This window comes from Athene noctua, chromosome 1 (assembly GCF_965140245.1).
Source record: "Athene noctua chromosome 1, bAthNoc1.hap1.1, whole genome shotgun sequence".
NCBI classification, from domain to species: Eukaryota; Metazoa; Chordata; class Aves; order Strigiformes; family Strigidae; genus Athene; species Athene noctua.
The window spans coordinates 165,501,656-165,515,076 of record NC_134037.1 but is presented as its reverse complement, the minus strand read 5'-3'; the positions used below and the strand labels follow the sequence as shown (position 1 = coordinate 165,515,076).

The 13,421-nt window shown below is 40.3% G+C and overlaps 1 protein-coding gene across 1 annotated transcript in view; it reads right to left on the bottom strand.

Annotated features, from left to right (window-relative positions):
- Positions 1–1,039: 1,039 nt before the first annotated feature.
- The window catches only part of IGSF5 (immunoglobulin superfamily member 5), a 30,080-nt gene continuing 17,698 nt past the window's right edge, over positions 1,040–13,421 (bottom strand). Inside the window, exons 6-8 of the mRNA XM_074929208.1 lie at positions 12,620–12,732; positions 10,580–10,656; positions 1,040–1,697 (exon numbers count right to left, since the gene is read on the bottom strand). Of these exons, the coding sequence (XP_074785309.1) occupies positions 1,629–1,697; positions 10,580–10,656; positions 12,620–12,732 (259 nt within the window). The 3' untranslated portion in view covers positions 1,040–1,628. The remainder of the gene's footprint in view (positions 1,698–10,579; positions 10,657–12,619; positions 12,733–13,421) is intronic.

Genomic DNA, 13,421 nt, shown 5'->3' with positions numbered 1-13,421 from the left:
TTTAGGCTGCATTAAACTGCAGCACTAATTAGGAGATGCCAGCAATAGTAATAATTGTATGAGAATATGGTAATGTTTCTCTCAGTGCATGGTTATTTCAAGGAAAAAAACATAGATATTCGGCAATGTAAATTGCTTATATTTTCTCTGTATAACACTACAGCTATTTACATACCATGTTGTTGGTACAACTGCATTCAGTGGGAATGCATTTCAAAGCTCCTCCTTAACCAAAGAAAATGGAAAGAGTATAGATGGTCAGAATCTGAAACAGCTTTGTATACAATTGCACATGGCAGACCGTGAATTGGTCTCAGCACTTCTTCTGACAGACGACTGAAAATGTGACTAGCAGTGCAAAAACTGTTACAATTTAATGAGATGCCAAATGCTAAACATGCAAAATAACTTCTTTTTCCCGAGATCAGGTTTCAGATTTCTTATTTTTGTTGTGCAGATTATCACTGAAAGTATTTCTATATAGTGGCTTCTTTCAGCACTGAAGGAGCACCTGCACTGGTTCATACAAAAGATTAACATGCAAAACACTGAATAATTCAGAATGCTTCGAGTGGGTAGAAAGATGAGTACACTGAAAATAACATGTTTTTTTGGAAGAAGTTTGCCTTTTTGTAAAAAACTAATAAGCTTGAACTTTTTATTATGAAATACAAAATTTCAGGCAAAACATTTCAGCTAGAAATCATAATTTTTAGATTGGGAAGGCACATACAGGGTCCATCTGCCAGATCTGCTCTACTGACAAGGTCGCCTAGCTAAAGTGGTCATGATCAATCTATCGCTGATGAAACAACAGGGTTCAGCATGAATACCAGCGACCACCATTTGCTATGACCCAAGTCATTTGGCTGTCAAACTTGGTCCACAAGTAGAACAGAGACATAAAGCATTCAGGCAACAACTCAAAAGTCAGAAGTTTCAAATCCATGCTTTTCAGCTTAAGATTTTTGCATTTCAATCAAAATAGGATTTTTTTTTTGGCACATGGGTGATTGTTTTTTATTTAAAACTGGAACATTGGATTTAAGACAAATAACTTTAAGAGAAGAATGTATTGAAATGAAACAAATTCATTTCTGATCCACAGATAATTTTGTTAGAAATTTTGAAACAGCCCTCATGAAAACTTCCCTTGATTTTATTACAGAACAGAAATTGAAAAATGTTGTTATTCTATAAGCTCAAGATGATCAGTTGTCCACAAAGTACATTTAAAAAGCAGTAGACATTGTATTAACCAGTATTGTTATTAACCAGTTCTGAACTAATAAATCTCTTGCAGCTCCAATCCTTGATCTTGCTGTGGATAACTTAACATTCCTGTCTGGTAGGAGTTTTGCTGATTTCCTTGGGACTCAAAGCACAGATTCTTGTTCTTGTAGAGTCCCATCAAATTCATTGTCTCTGAAGTTAAGGCTGTCATTTATATCTATAATTTCGCTGAGATATCATATGCTACATCATAAAGGTTGCAATTTTATTTCATTACATGAGAAAAAAAGAAAAATAACTTATAGCTTAAACTGAGAGAACTGGTGTTAACCTCTCTCTGTTGCAGGAAGACATCCAAATGTGTAAAATGTGACTGATTGATAGAGAAGTACATCCTAAACAAGCGTCACGTTTCTAATTTTCTTTGGGCTGATCGGATAATCAGTACGTCTTTGAGGTCGCACCTATGGGAGAGTAAAAGCAGTTATAGAACTAAAAAAAATCCTCGAAAAGCCGTCCGCAAGAGTCCTCAGGGGGGCTACCTGCCCAACCCTCACCTCAAAGCAGTATACCAAAATGAAATCTATCATCAGCAACTCATGCAAAATCTAAATACAAAGGAAAGGTTGAACAGCAGAACAAAACATGCCACACACTGATGGCAGTTCTGGGAATTTATTAACTGGTCTTATGCTATCTGAGAATTTCTTGTGGACTCTGTAGTCTGTATTCTTTTAAGCAAAACATGTTGTTGGTCATTTCTCCTCTGGTTCTCTTAAAGAAACTACCTGTGAAGCTGTGAGAAAAACTTAACATCTGACATTGTTTTCCAAATACATTAGAAATTGCAGCAATAAGCATGCCAGTATTTCATGTATCTGCAAGACCGCTCTCAGCATTTCAGTGTTTATTCAAGACAGTTTTTTTTTAAAGTTCCCATGACTGGCAGGATTCCACTTCCACTGACAGGATCCTGTTTTCAAACTGACCCCAATGGGATCAGTGCAGGGCAAATGCTCAACAGTTTTGAAAACCTTATCCTCATTTGAAACCAGTGCAGTGAATTTCCGGTCCTAATTACTTATGCACTTTTACAAAATATCATTGCAGAGGAAAAGAAAAATTCATTGTCAAATGCACCCAAGAAACATACACTTTGGATGTTTAAATGTAGTAGTGAGACCTCACATAGATAATTACAAAGTAGCTCTAAGGAATGAAAAGTTCTTCCAAAGTTATGAACATGTATCTTCACATATCTTCCTAAATGAAACACTACAGCCGAATGGTTTGCTGCGGCCAGCCCCAGTGTTTGGTTTTATCTACCTCCAAGTAGATGCTGGCTGCTGTTCCTTGCAGCTTCCCCACCTGGCCTCAAACCCTTGGAAATTAATGGAAATTTCACTGTTCTTCCCAGCTGGTTCCTAACTATTGACTGATCTTCTTGTGGTTTGTTTCTGGAGCATTAATCATGTTCAGTCTGTATTGCCTTGGTATTCTTCCAGTATTAAACATCTTAAATAATGCATTTGGTACATATACATTATTGAATAAGCCATAGAGGAAAATGTTAGATAACAAATGTGGACAACATGTCTCTGGTATTTAATGAGTCCCAGCACCTCAAAGAAAACCATGGGATAAATATAACTATCCTAGAAACATTTCATAAGACAGCTGCCTTCTGTTTTAAACACAGCTCTCTCTCTTCCCCCCTCTTCCCATCCCTTTTTGTTGCTAGAACATACTGCTGTTTTCTAAATTTACCCTTCTTTACTGTTTATTTCTGCAGAGAGAAGAGGTGCTCTGGGAAGTAACAGGATTGTCTGTCTGCACAAGAGACCTTTTCCAAGGTCTCTCTGCGGCATTTAATTTCTTGCTGTTCAGCCCAAAGATCCTACTGGTGCTCAACAGAGACATCACTCATTCATTTCCAGAGCATATCAGAAGTTTTCCTCTGGTCTGTGTTACCCTGGGGATTAATATATGATGAGATCTGGTCCATTTAGGGCAGAACAGTTATTTGGCATTTCCTGATCGTTCAATTACAGGTCTGTTATGGCAGGCTTTCTCACTAGGACAGAGGTTTTGATAAGCTCTCTATTACTGCTCCCCCCAAAAATAACAAATTTACAAGTAGAATGGAAAAAAAAAAAAAAAACAAAAACTAACTGAAAAACGCTGAAGGCAAGCGTTATGGAAAGCAAGTATTCCCAGATGCTGTGGACTGTCCTCTGAGTATGAAGTATACTGAACTAGTTGGCATACCGAGTAAGCAAAAAGTTTCAGAGGGGGTCCAAGAGCACCTCATTGAACACTGTCTCCGAAACTTCCTGAAATAGGTCCTTATTTGCATTCCATGTTTAGCAAAATAGTGGGGTGGGAATATTTCCCAGAACTTGTTGCACAAAAATACTGTATTGCACCCAGATTTACTGAAGGAAAAAGTACCTTAATCAGAAAGTTCATCAAGTAATGTTGCCGAAAGACGCCGTGTTTATGGCCAGTAGTAGGTAATACTACAGAAGATTTTGGTTTGCATGTGATTTTGAACAGGAGGGAGCCAGAGGACTTGCACCAGCTGGATCTAGACTGTCCTATTCTTCCCTGACAGCACTGGGGAAAATGCAACCTAAGCATGCCTCTTCTGCTTTCAAAATCCCATCTGCAAGAATGAGCCATTCAGCCCTTGCCTTGTCATGCCATTTCTCCTCACCACCAAAGGAGGAACGGAGCAGCAAGATTGCCTCTGGGGTGGGGACAGTGCCCATGACGGTTCACCTCTGCCCTGCTGCACCTTTCATAGTTATTTGCTTTATAGCAAATGTCCTGGGTTACTTATATTTTATTCTCGCTGTGGTCTGATATCAATTAATGAATAATTTCATGAATTTCAGTCAACTCATGCTGTGTACTGGCCCATTTTCTGTTGAGTTTTCTCTGAAGTAGCATAGTCTCACTGAGGTTGCAGTTCACTGGATGGAACTTCACTGAGATGGAGGCTGCTGGCTGCTGGTCAGTGAACTAAAACTCGTTTTCTGATGCTCTAGAAGATCTCGTGCAATGCATTACAAATACAAAACGCAGAGGAGCAGGACCACAACAACCATTTAGTATTTAGACCCCGATATGCTACAGCTGCCAGAGCCTCTGCTTGGTTTTGATTTCAAAGATGTTTCTTTTCATTCAGTGCTCTACTAGTCTTGTCAGTCCTAGTCTAAGAAAAAACAATTTCATTATTCATTACATCCTGCACATTGAAGGGAAAAAAGACAGCTCTAGTGGTTTGCTGCACAGCCCAACATTACAGGAGAGAGTTTCCAAGGTGGTCCCTTCTATCAGTAAGGATGCAATATCATCGGCATTTCTTTCACACAGTTTTAAATCTCTTTGTACTGTCAGCTTGAGATCTGGTTAACCATGGATAGTTGACAGTCACATGTTTCAAAGCCTGCTGGTTGACTTATCATCTGCCCTGGATGCCTTTTTATAGGGATTACTGTAAAAGTACTATTATACTGGGAAAAGCTTTGCAGAGTTTGTTGATTTGGTTGGGGAAACAGATGCCAAAATCTTTCCAGCTCTTCAGCAAGACAAAAAGAGAGCTAGCAATACACGGATGAATCAGAAGGTAAAATTAGTATGTGTATCAGCTGATTTCAGGGTTGAATCCTTCAGTGATGCTTTGAATACTGATCTTCAGTCAATGAAAGAAGGACTTCTGCTATTACAACCATGTTGTAGTCATTTCTGCAACCCATATGACATCAGTGATATGAATGATGAACACACATCTGGCATTATGAAACAGGGCCCTGATCTTTAAATTGATTTGACAGATGGCAGCTCCTCAAACACTGACACTGTGGAAATGTGTGATAAACTGAAGGCTTTGCCTGCTATTAGCCAGCCAAAAAAAATCCAAGTCTAACTGTATTAGAACAAATTGCTGAAATTAATGTGGTAGGAGTACTTCCAAATGTGTCTGCACGTGTCTGCATATTTGGCTAACTGTTAGAACAAAAAATCAGGGAGGCACAGCTTTCTGTTTCTGAAGGTTATTTCCCCCCCTGCCCTCAGTTTTTAATTCTTATTCCAAATTCACTTCACTGACAGGAAAACACCCACCCAAAAGTTCCGGATACCCTCAAAATAATCCAGATACATTATGGCTTCAAATAGCAAACCAGTTCCATGCTGTCAACTTTTCATACACTCCAGCACATTTCCCTGCCCATCAACAGACAGGGACAGCCTGGAAATTCCTTCGCATTTCTTCACGGGCTAATCCCACCCACATAACTTCACTCATCCCCTTCTTCCACAGACACTTGGAAAAATTATACTATAAACTACACCTGCCTTTTCTATATCTGTATCATCAATATTTATTACTCTCTTAATCAAGATATGCTGACCAATGAATAATGTAACATGACATACTCTATAGTACATTTCATCGGTAGGGGTAAAATTATTTGCTGTCATTGGTTTATATTTCTATTTTATTGACCTTTTAATTTGATTTTGATAGCTTAATTTCTCTTTTCAAACAATCCTCAGAGCCAGAGCAGTTCTATACAGTGGAATAAATGGATCTACAATTCATCATTCATTTCCTTCCCAGTATAAAACCACAACCACAACTAAATAATATTTCCAGTTTATAGAGTGTCATTTGGAGTAGTTAAGAAGAAAAATAGATCCTTCCCCATTAACAGAGCCATGACTCACCCTGGATTGGAGAGGAGGAGTGTGCTGTGGTGGCAAGTGCAAGTCTCCTGTAGCTGTGATAAAGTCAGCTGAATTACACCAGGGACGAATCGGCCCACTATAAATGAGCACGCACTCCCTCTTATGACATCTCCTGATTTATCAGAGATATTTATGGCATATTAATGGACTAATTATGAGGCTTTTGTCAGAGACTGTCCAGTCCTACAAGATGCTGAGTCCTTAGAGCATCTTTTGTACCAGTGGGACTTGAAAAACAGCGGTTCCTTGGAGGTGGCACTTGGGACCTGGCAGAACTGGCCCTATGGTTCTTTTCAGTCTACACTGTCTGTGAGACTGCCGCAAAATCTGCTAGAGATTGGGTAAGGGATCACCCTCATTGCACATAGGTTTTGGAAGGAGGTCTGTGCAATGGGTCAGGGTATGAGAAATGGCACCTCAGATGGGACCTTCGTCCCTAATACCCGTCTGGCCTGCAGCTCAGCCCTGAGTCTAGGAGCAAGGATCACTCTCCTCCCATCACTGACAGTAACAAAATATGCAATTAAACAGAAGCCTGCAACTCTACTCTCCATTTGACCTTTTCTTGGCTAATGTAATCAGAATGAAGACCTTCCAGCACCCCTGACTGATGCTCCTGGCCTCCTCTTTCAGCGGCTAGTAATTTTTTCCTCAGCTCAATAATTTTTGATTTTCATAATTTTTTAAATGTATCACAAACTTCTTTTTTTCTGCCCTTCTTCTTCGCTGAGGTATTACTTTTCCCTATGATGATTTGCCAAATCTTTTGTTCATGTTGTGAATTGATCAGTGCAATTGCCGGGCAACATTTATCTTCTGTGAACGTTTTGCATTAGTTCCTGAGTCAAAGAATTTGAATGGCCAAGAGCTGACCTAAGTGATTTTCTGTTGTCACCTTTTACAATGAGACTTAGCAGATATTGCAGGCTTTGTACCTGGTTGGGTCCATGGGCAAGGACTTCTGAGGAAACAGAACTTGTGATACAAAATCTCCCTTAATCTCTCAAATAATTTAAAATTGTAACTTTTTACATATGCAACACAAGGGATCAAGTTTGAAGCTGACACTCTCAGAGACGCAGTGAGACTGCCTAATGCCTCTGACTTGTGCTGAATCTTTCCATCCAGTCTTCTCCTGGGAGTAGGAGGAATGGGCTGTGCAGCAGCCTCTGTCCAGTCAAAATGCTAACTTGAAAAATCTTCCTTCACTGTGATTGCTCTGCTTTTCATCTTGTCCCCACATCCATGAGCTTCTTTTGATTTTAAAACTCTCTGTTCAAACTTTGCCCATATGGAGCTACTTTCTGGCCTGTTGCTCTGGTTAATCCTGATCCCATAAGGTGACGAGGAAGCCAACCACAGAAATCTTAACCTCGTTCACCTTGCAGAGGTGGAGAGACAAGGCTTTAGGTCTTCAGTCTCTGTGACTCTTTCCATCAGTACATGGGCTCCTTGTTCTTTCCCCACCCTGCTCCTCAGGGAGGACTTGGGTTCTTTGCCTCTTCTTATTGACATCCATAGAAGCACTGCAAGGACGCTTGCTCATTTTTCTTGATTATCCAAGGAGAGAGAGACAATTTGCTCTAGTCCACCCTTTTATGACCTCCTTCACTACGGAAAAAATTCTCTGGATAGCTTCTCTTACTCCTGTTTTTTTACCCGCTATTTCTCATTAAAAAGTCAAGAAGAATAAAGATGAAAAACCTTTGGGAATGTTTCCAGTATCCAGGCAGGGAAAGACAACTGAGAAATACAACTCTGTTCTTAGAAAATGCAGTGGCAAGAAATTGTTTGATTCAGCACTAATCAGCAAACAGTTAAACGGTTTGCCATCTGATTTCTCCTACTTGACAAGAAATATATTATAACAAAAGAGCACTGCAATATTTATTATGGAATACATTGGCAACAGTGGTGATTGAACTTTACTAGAATGCATTCAGTAACACTTTTTGTCAGAAAACCTCTATTATGCAGTTAACAGGGAAGGTTATGAATGTAAAATAAAACCACTTTTTTTTGTCTGGGAAATGTTTTACTATGTTTGTATATAATGCCATAAATTTAAATCACAGTCTGCAAATCCACAATTTAAGGTAAACATCAACTGCTGCATATACAAGATGGGGCCATCACAATATACTGAGAAGCTCTGTTCAAACTGGGAGAGAGTTTATCTTCACAAGCCATTTTTAGATTGCTGAATATTCCTCCAACATATGGAAAACAGTTATAAATAATTTTCACCTCTAGATTATCTCTTCATATTTTTCAAAAATGTATGTGCAGTTACTGATGCAGCTAGAAGCCACCGTAACAGACCTGTATAAAATATCGTCCAGGGACAAATGGTTTAACAGAAATGGTTCAAATTTATGCTGCATGCCTGTGATGGATTTTTAATGTTTCCCTAGCCACTGGGCTGCAAGGGACCTCCTAGGCCATCTAATCTAGCATTTCACATGGAGGGCTGCACCTACACTCATGTTATGGCTTGAATCAGGAGCCTGAACCCAATGCTTGTGAACCCAGACTCCTGATGGTCCCCACTCACAACACTATTGTTTTCACTGTGAAGCTGTCTGAGAGCACTCAAACTGGATACCTTTCTGATGACACCAAATGGCTTAATGCCTCCCCAGTGCACAATCAGTGCACATCAACAATCAACCAGCACCCAGTCACTGGGAAATGGCTACAGCTAACTGAAGTTATCACCTCCCCTGAAATGTGTTTAGGGTGGATATGGGGTCCTGAACACAAGCTCTTTTGCTTCTCAGAGAAGACCATAATGTATCACATGCCTTGTCCATGTAAAGATAGCCAGTGCCTTATAATCCTGTTCATAAGTGAATCAAACACTGTCTAAAACTGTTGCTCAGGGTTATAGATCCACACTGAACCCTCAGCTGTCTTAAACATGCTTTTCAGTTTTGTTTTAATAGTATTTTGTTTGACAAGTAATTAATGTCAAACATAATAACTACCAGCCACATATATATCAGTATCATTGCTATTATTTTTACTGTTATTATTTTGATCACTTTAATCATTGGTTGAGTACTTCTAAATTTCATCGTGTGCTAGAAGAACTAGACACACTCCACTATGATTTACATGCAATGTCATCCCAAGACAGATTTCTGCATTGCACATGTTGAAACACTCTTCAAAAACAAGTGAGTTATCACTGTGTTGAGGAGTGAACTCAGTACCTCATCACTGCCACTTTCCAAGGAGAATATTGGCAAAAACTGTTATGGAGGCGCTAAATGTATTTTACAAATATATGGCATAAATTAAGATCCACATTGCTGTTGTGCTAGAAGCTGAGAGAGCCCAGCACCACCCTCCAGAATGGAGGTAGCTGAGAACAGAACAAGCAGAATAAACACTAAGCTGTACTTCTTTAAGTGTTAGCCACTTGGAAAGGGGGCAAAGCTCTAGGGTGGACTGGGTGTTAATTGAGTGCTTTCCCTTGCATCATTTACTGCTGAGGTACCAAATGTCTCCAAGATCAGTGTAAAGTTCCTGACTGAATTGGAAAATACAATCAATAAATGATCCAGAGAAAACGCACATTTATTTACTATATCTGCACTGGATTTTGTTTGCAAAGGAACCTAAAACCTCACCTTCAACAGTGCCTTCATCTTATATTCACGTCTCCTCCAGTCTGGCAACTGGGGAGAATAATAAAAACATTGCAGACCTCCACTTTGGCAAAGGCACCTACATAACAGCTCTCCAGAATTATTACATGTTTAGAGCAAAGCAAACCTCCACATTATATGGTTTAATGTAGAATATACACAGAGCTGAATCCTCAAAAGACAAGTCAGAGTTACTCTGGCTGGCAAAGCTAAAAGAATTAATTAATGGTAATAAGTGGGCTTGTGGAGAGAGGAGGAAACTTTTTGATCCCAGGAATGACGAAAAGACAATTGGCTTTACCTATGGGAAGTCTGTCCCAGACAGGGCTACCCATCATGCTGGCCAGCAGAAAGGCCTAGCTGACATTTGGAGCAGGAAAGATATGAAAAGCAATAGAAAGGGAAGAGCAGACACTGACTGAATGTCTGTCAGAGCTCAAGGAGCATCTGGATGATGCTCTTAGGATATGGTTTAGTTTAAGTAGTCCTTAAGTAGGAGTTGGACTCGGTAATCCTTGCGGGGCCTTTCCAAATTGAGATATTCTATGATTCTCTCCGGGGAAGTCTGTGACTTCATAACTTTAGCCTGGGAGGTGGGGAGAAAGATGTAGCAGGGTGCTGAGGGGAACAGATGTGAAAAGATTTATTAGACATTTCTTCCAAATATGAGTGGTGGTTGTTTCTCCCTCACGTGTCCCTGTCGTCATCTGTCTGTCCATCCCCACCCCCCGCCCAATCAATCTAAATCCAAGGCTAACACCTAGGGCACTTATCCTTACAAATCAAACATTCAGGAATGCTGAAGGGACATTCCACTTACACAATTACAGGTGTAATTTACTTACAAATGCCCACCTCCACCCCAAATCTGCTTTTGGATCTAGTACAATAGATACTGTGTGAAAAAAAAGAGGTAAAGAAATTAGCATTACAGTTACCTTTGGTATAGAACTGGTATGTAAATCTGCAGCAGAGACAGTGAACTTTGAAGACATTGGGGGAAGAGAGGCAATTCCTGCAACAAGAATATACAAGATTACTGATATTCAGTGTCCACCATGGCATGAACCACAAGCCATTCAGGAATAAAGCTAAATATGCTTTAGTATTGTGAGCCAAACTCTAGCTAACTTGTTGGGCTAACATGGCAAGGTTTTTGTAGTGAAGGGGATCTTGTCTGTGAGAAGACACCAGGAGCTGCCCCCACGTCAGACAGAGCCAGTTCCAGCTGGCTCCAAGACAGTCCTGCTGCTGGCCAAATGTGAGCCCATCAGCAGCACTGGTGGAACCTCTGTGATAATGTATTTGAGAAAGGGTAAAAAACACTGCAACAGGAACTGGGAAAGAGAAGTGAAAAAACGTAAGAGAAAGAGCCCTGCAGACACCATGGTCAGTGTAGAAGGAAGGTGAGGACAAGCTCCAAGTGCCAGAGAAGAGATTCCCCCACAGCCTGTGGAGAAGACTTGGTGATGCAGGTTGTCACCCTGCAGCCCATGGAGGACCCCATGCCACAGCAGGTGGATGCACCCTGAGGGAAGTTACAGCCTGTGGAGAGCTCACACTCAAGCAGGCTCCTGACAGGAGCTGTGGCCCTATGGAGAGGAGCCCATGCAGGAGCAGGTTTTCTGGCAGGAACTGTGAGCCCATGGGGGGCCCACGTTGGAGCACTCCATTCCTGAAGGGTTGTACCATGGAAAGGACCCAAGCTGGAGCAGTTCTTGAAGAACTACAGCCTGTGGGAAGGACCCATGTTGGAGAAGTTCATGAAGGACTGCATCATGTGGAAAGAACCCATGCTGGATCAGGGAAAGAGTGTGAAGAGGAGAAAACAGCAGAGATAATGCATTCTGGACTGACCACAACACCCGTTCCCCATCCCCCTGCACTGCTTGGAGGAGATAGATGAGCTAGGAGGGAAGGTGAGCCTTGGAAGAAGTGAGGGTGGGGGAGGTGGTTTTAGATTTCTTTTTCTTTCTCACGATCCTACTCTGTTATTAATTGGCAATGAATTACATTAATATTTCCCAAGTGGAGTCTGCTTTGCCTGTGACAGTAACTGGTGAGTGATCTCCCCCTCCTTGTCTTGACTCACGAGCCTTTCTATCTTATTTTCTTCCCCTGCCCTTTTGAGAAGGGGGAGTGATAGAGTGACTTGGTGAGCACTTGGTGGCCAGCCAGGGTCAACCCAGCATGCCAATGAATATGAAAGGAGCCTGTCTGGGAACCAGTAGAATCAACTTGTCCAGGTTTACTTAGTTTTCCTTTTATTTTTATAACAGCTACATTTTACAATATCATGTGCTCTTGAAATCTTTTCACTGCACTTATTTCTTCACAATTTATTTGTTAGAGAGAAAAGGATGTATGCCTGGATTATAGACTCTGCGCAATAATTTTATGTCATTAAGTGTTTGATTAAATGTTTTTATAATAATGTGGTTATAAATGCAAGTGGTGGGTAATGATTTGGTAGAGATTTACATTTGCTTTTGAAAAGTCTTTGTGCTTAAAGACTAGAATTTATAATGCCTTAGTCATTTATCAGTAAAATCATAGTTCACTAACTGCCTTTTTTTCTTTCTTTCTTCCCCCCCCCCCCCCCCCTCGTTCTTGGTGGTGGTGGTGATTTTTTTTGTTGTTTTTATAGACCAACTACAAAATATTGTCTAAATGGACTATTGTATGGGAATCCAATACTGCCATTGCTGGCCCATATGATATTTGGAAGAACAAAGGCATTTGAAAAAAACAAACCCAGGACTAAAACTAAATTCAGCTGCAAAGAACTTTGATGTTTTCTCAATACTTTTGAAGAACTGTACTCTAGAAAATCAAAAATATTCTGAAGAGGTTCAGGCCAAACACAAGTCCTACATGAAGTATTGTGAAATCTTGTAATGTAGTTGCTTGACATGTTATCCAAAATGCCTATGTTGAGAAGCAGTTTGACATTATGTGATTCACCAGCTTAGACTCACTTGGGATTTGTTCTGTGTTCCACAGTTCCTCTGGAATGTATCCCTGGTTCTCACTACCATGTCTTTGCCTGTTTTCCAAATTGCCATCTTTTTTCTTCTCAGTTGAAACTTTTCTAGAAACACAAAGGCCTATCATTAGAACTTCATTATAACATGAGAACTCTTGGGTAGTAGGCTACAGAGAAAAAAATATGTCTTCTGAAAAAATAGGTGAAAAACATATCTGGGCCTTCCAAGTAATTAGCTAGTACAAATCTTATATAAGTATTACCTGTGAAATTCTGTTTAGAAAGTTTCCATCAGCTGCATTATCAGGATGCAGGAAAATACTGAGCAATCTTCAAAGAGTGAAGACTGTTCCAGATCATACTTCTGTAGTAAATTAATTTTGACCTCTAATTCTGAATTATAGGATAATCAATGGCCCAATAATGGCACACCAGCTATTTTTGTGGCACACATAATTTTTGTGATTTGAGCCCCTCCAGTTGCAAAAACAAAGCATGTTATCTCACATCACCACAGTTGGCTCACGAGTGATTCATCTGTACCCTCCAAAGTTAATCTTTCACTTAGAAATTTACTTTACAAGTGAGCATAGCCACAGTGAAGTTGACAGAACTTCCTTGGTTAAAGTTACACATCTCTGAATTTGCAGAACGGTGACCTGCATAGCTGCACAGAGAGAAAAAAGTGCCTTTTTACTCAGATCTCTTTTGCTGGAAGAGATGTTCTATACATCTATTTCTATCATGGACTGTTCTCTGGGATAGTCCCAGATCCATCTTTGCCTACGTTTATG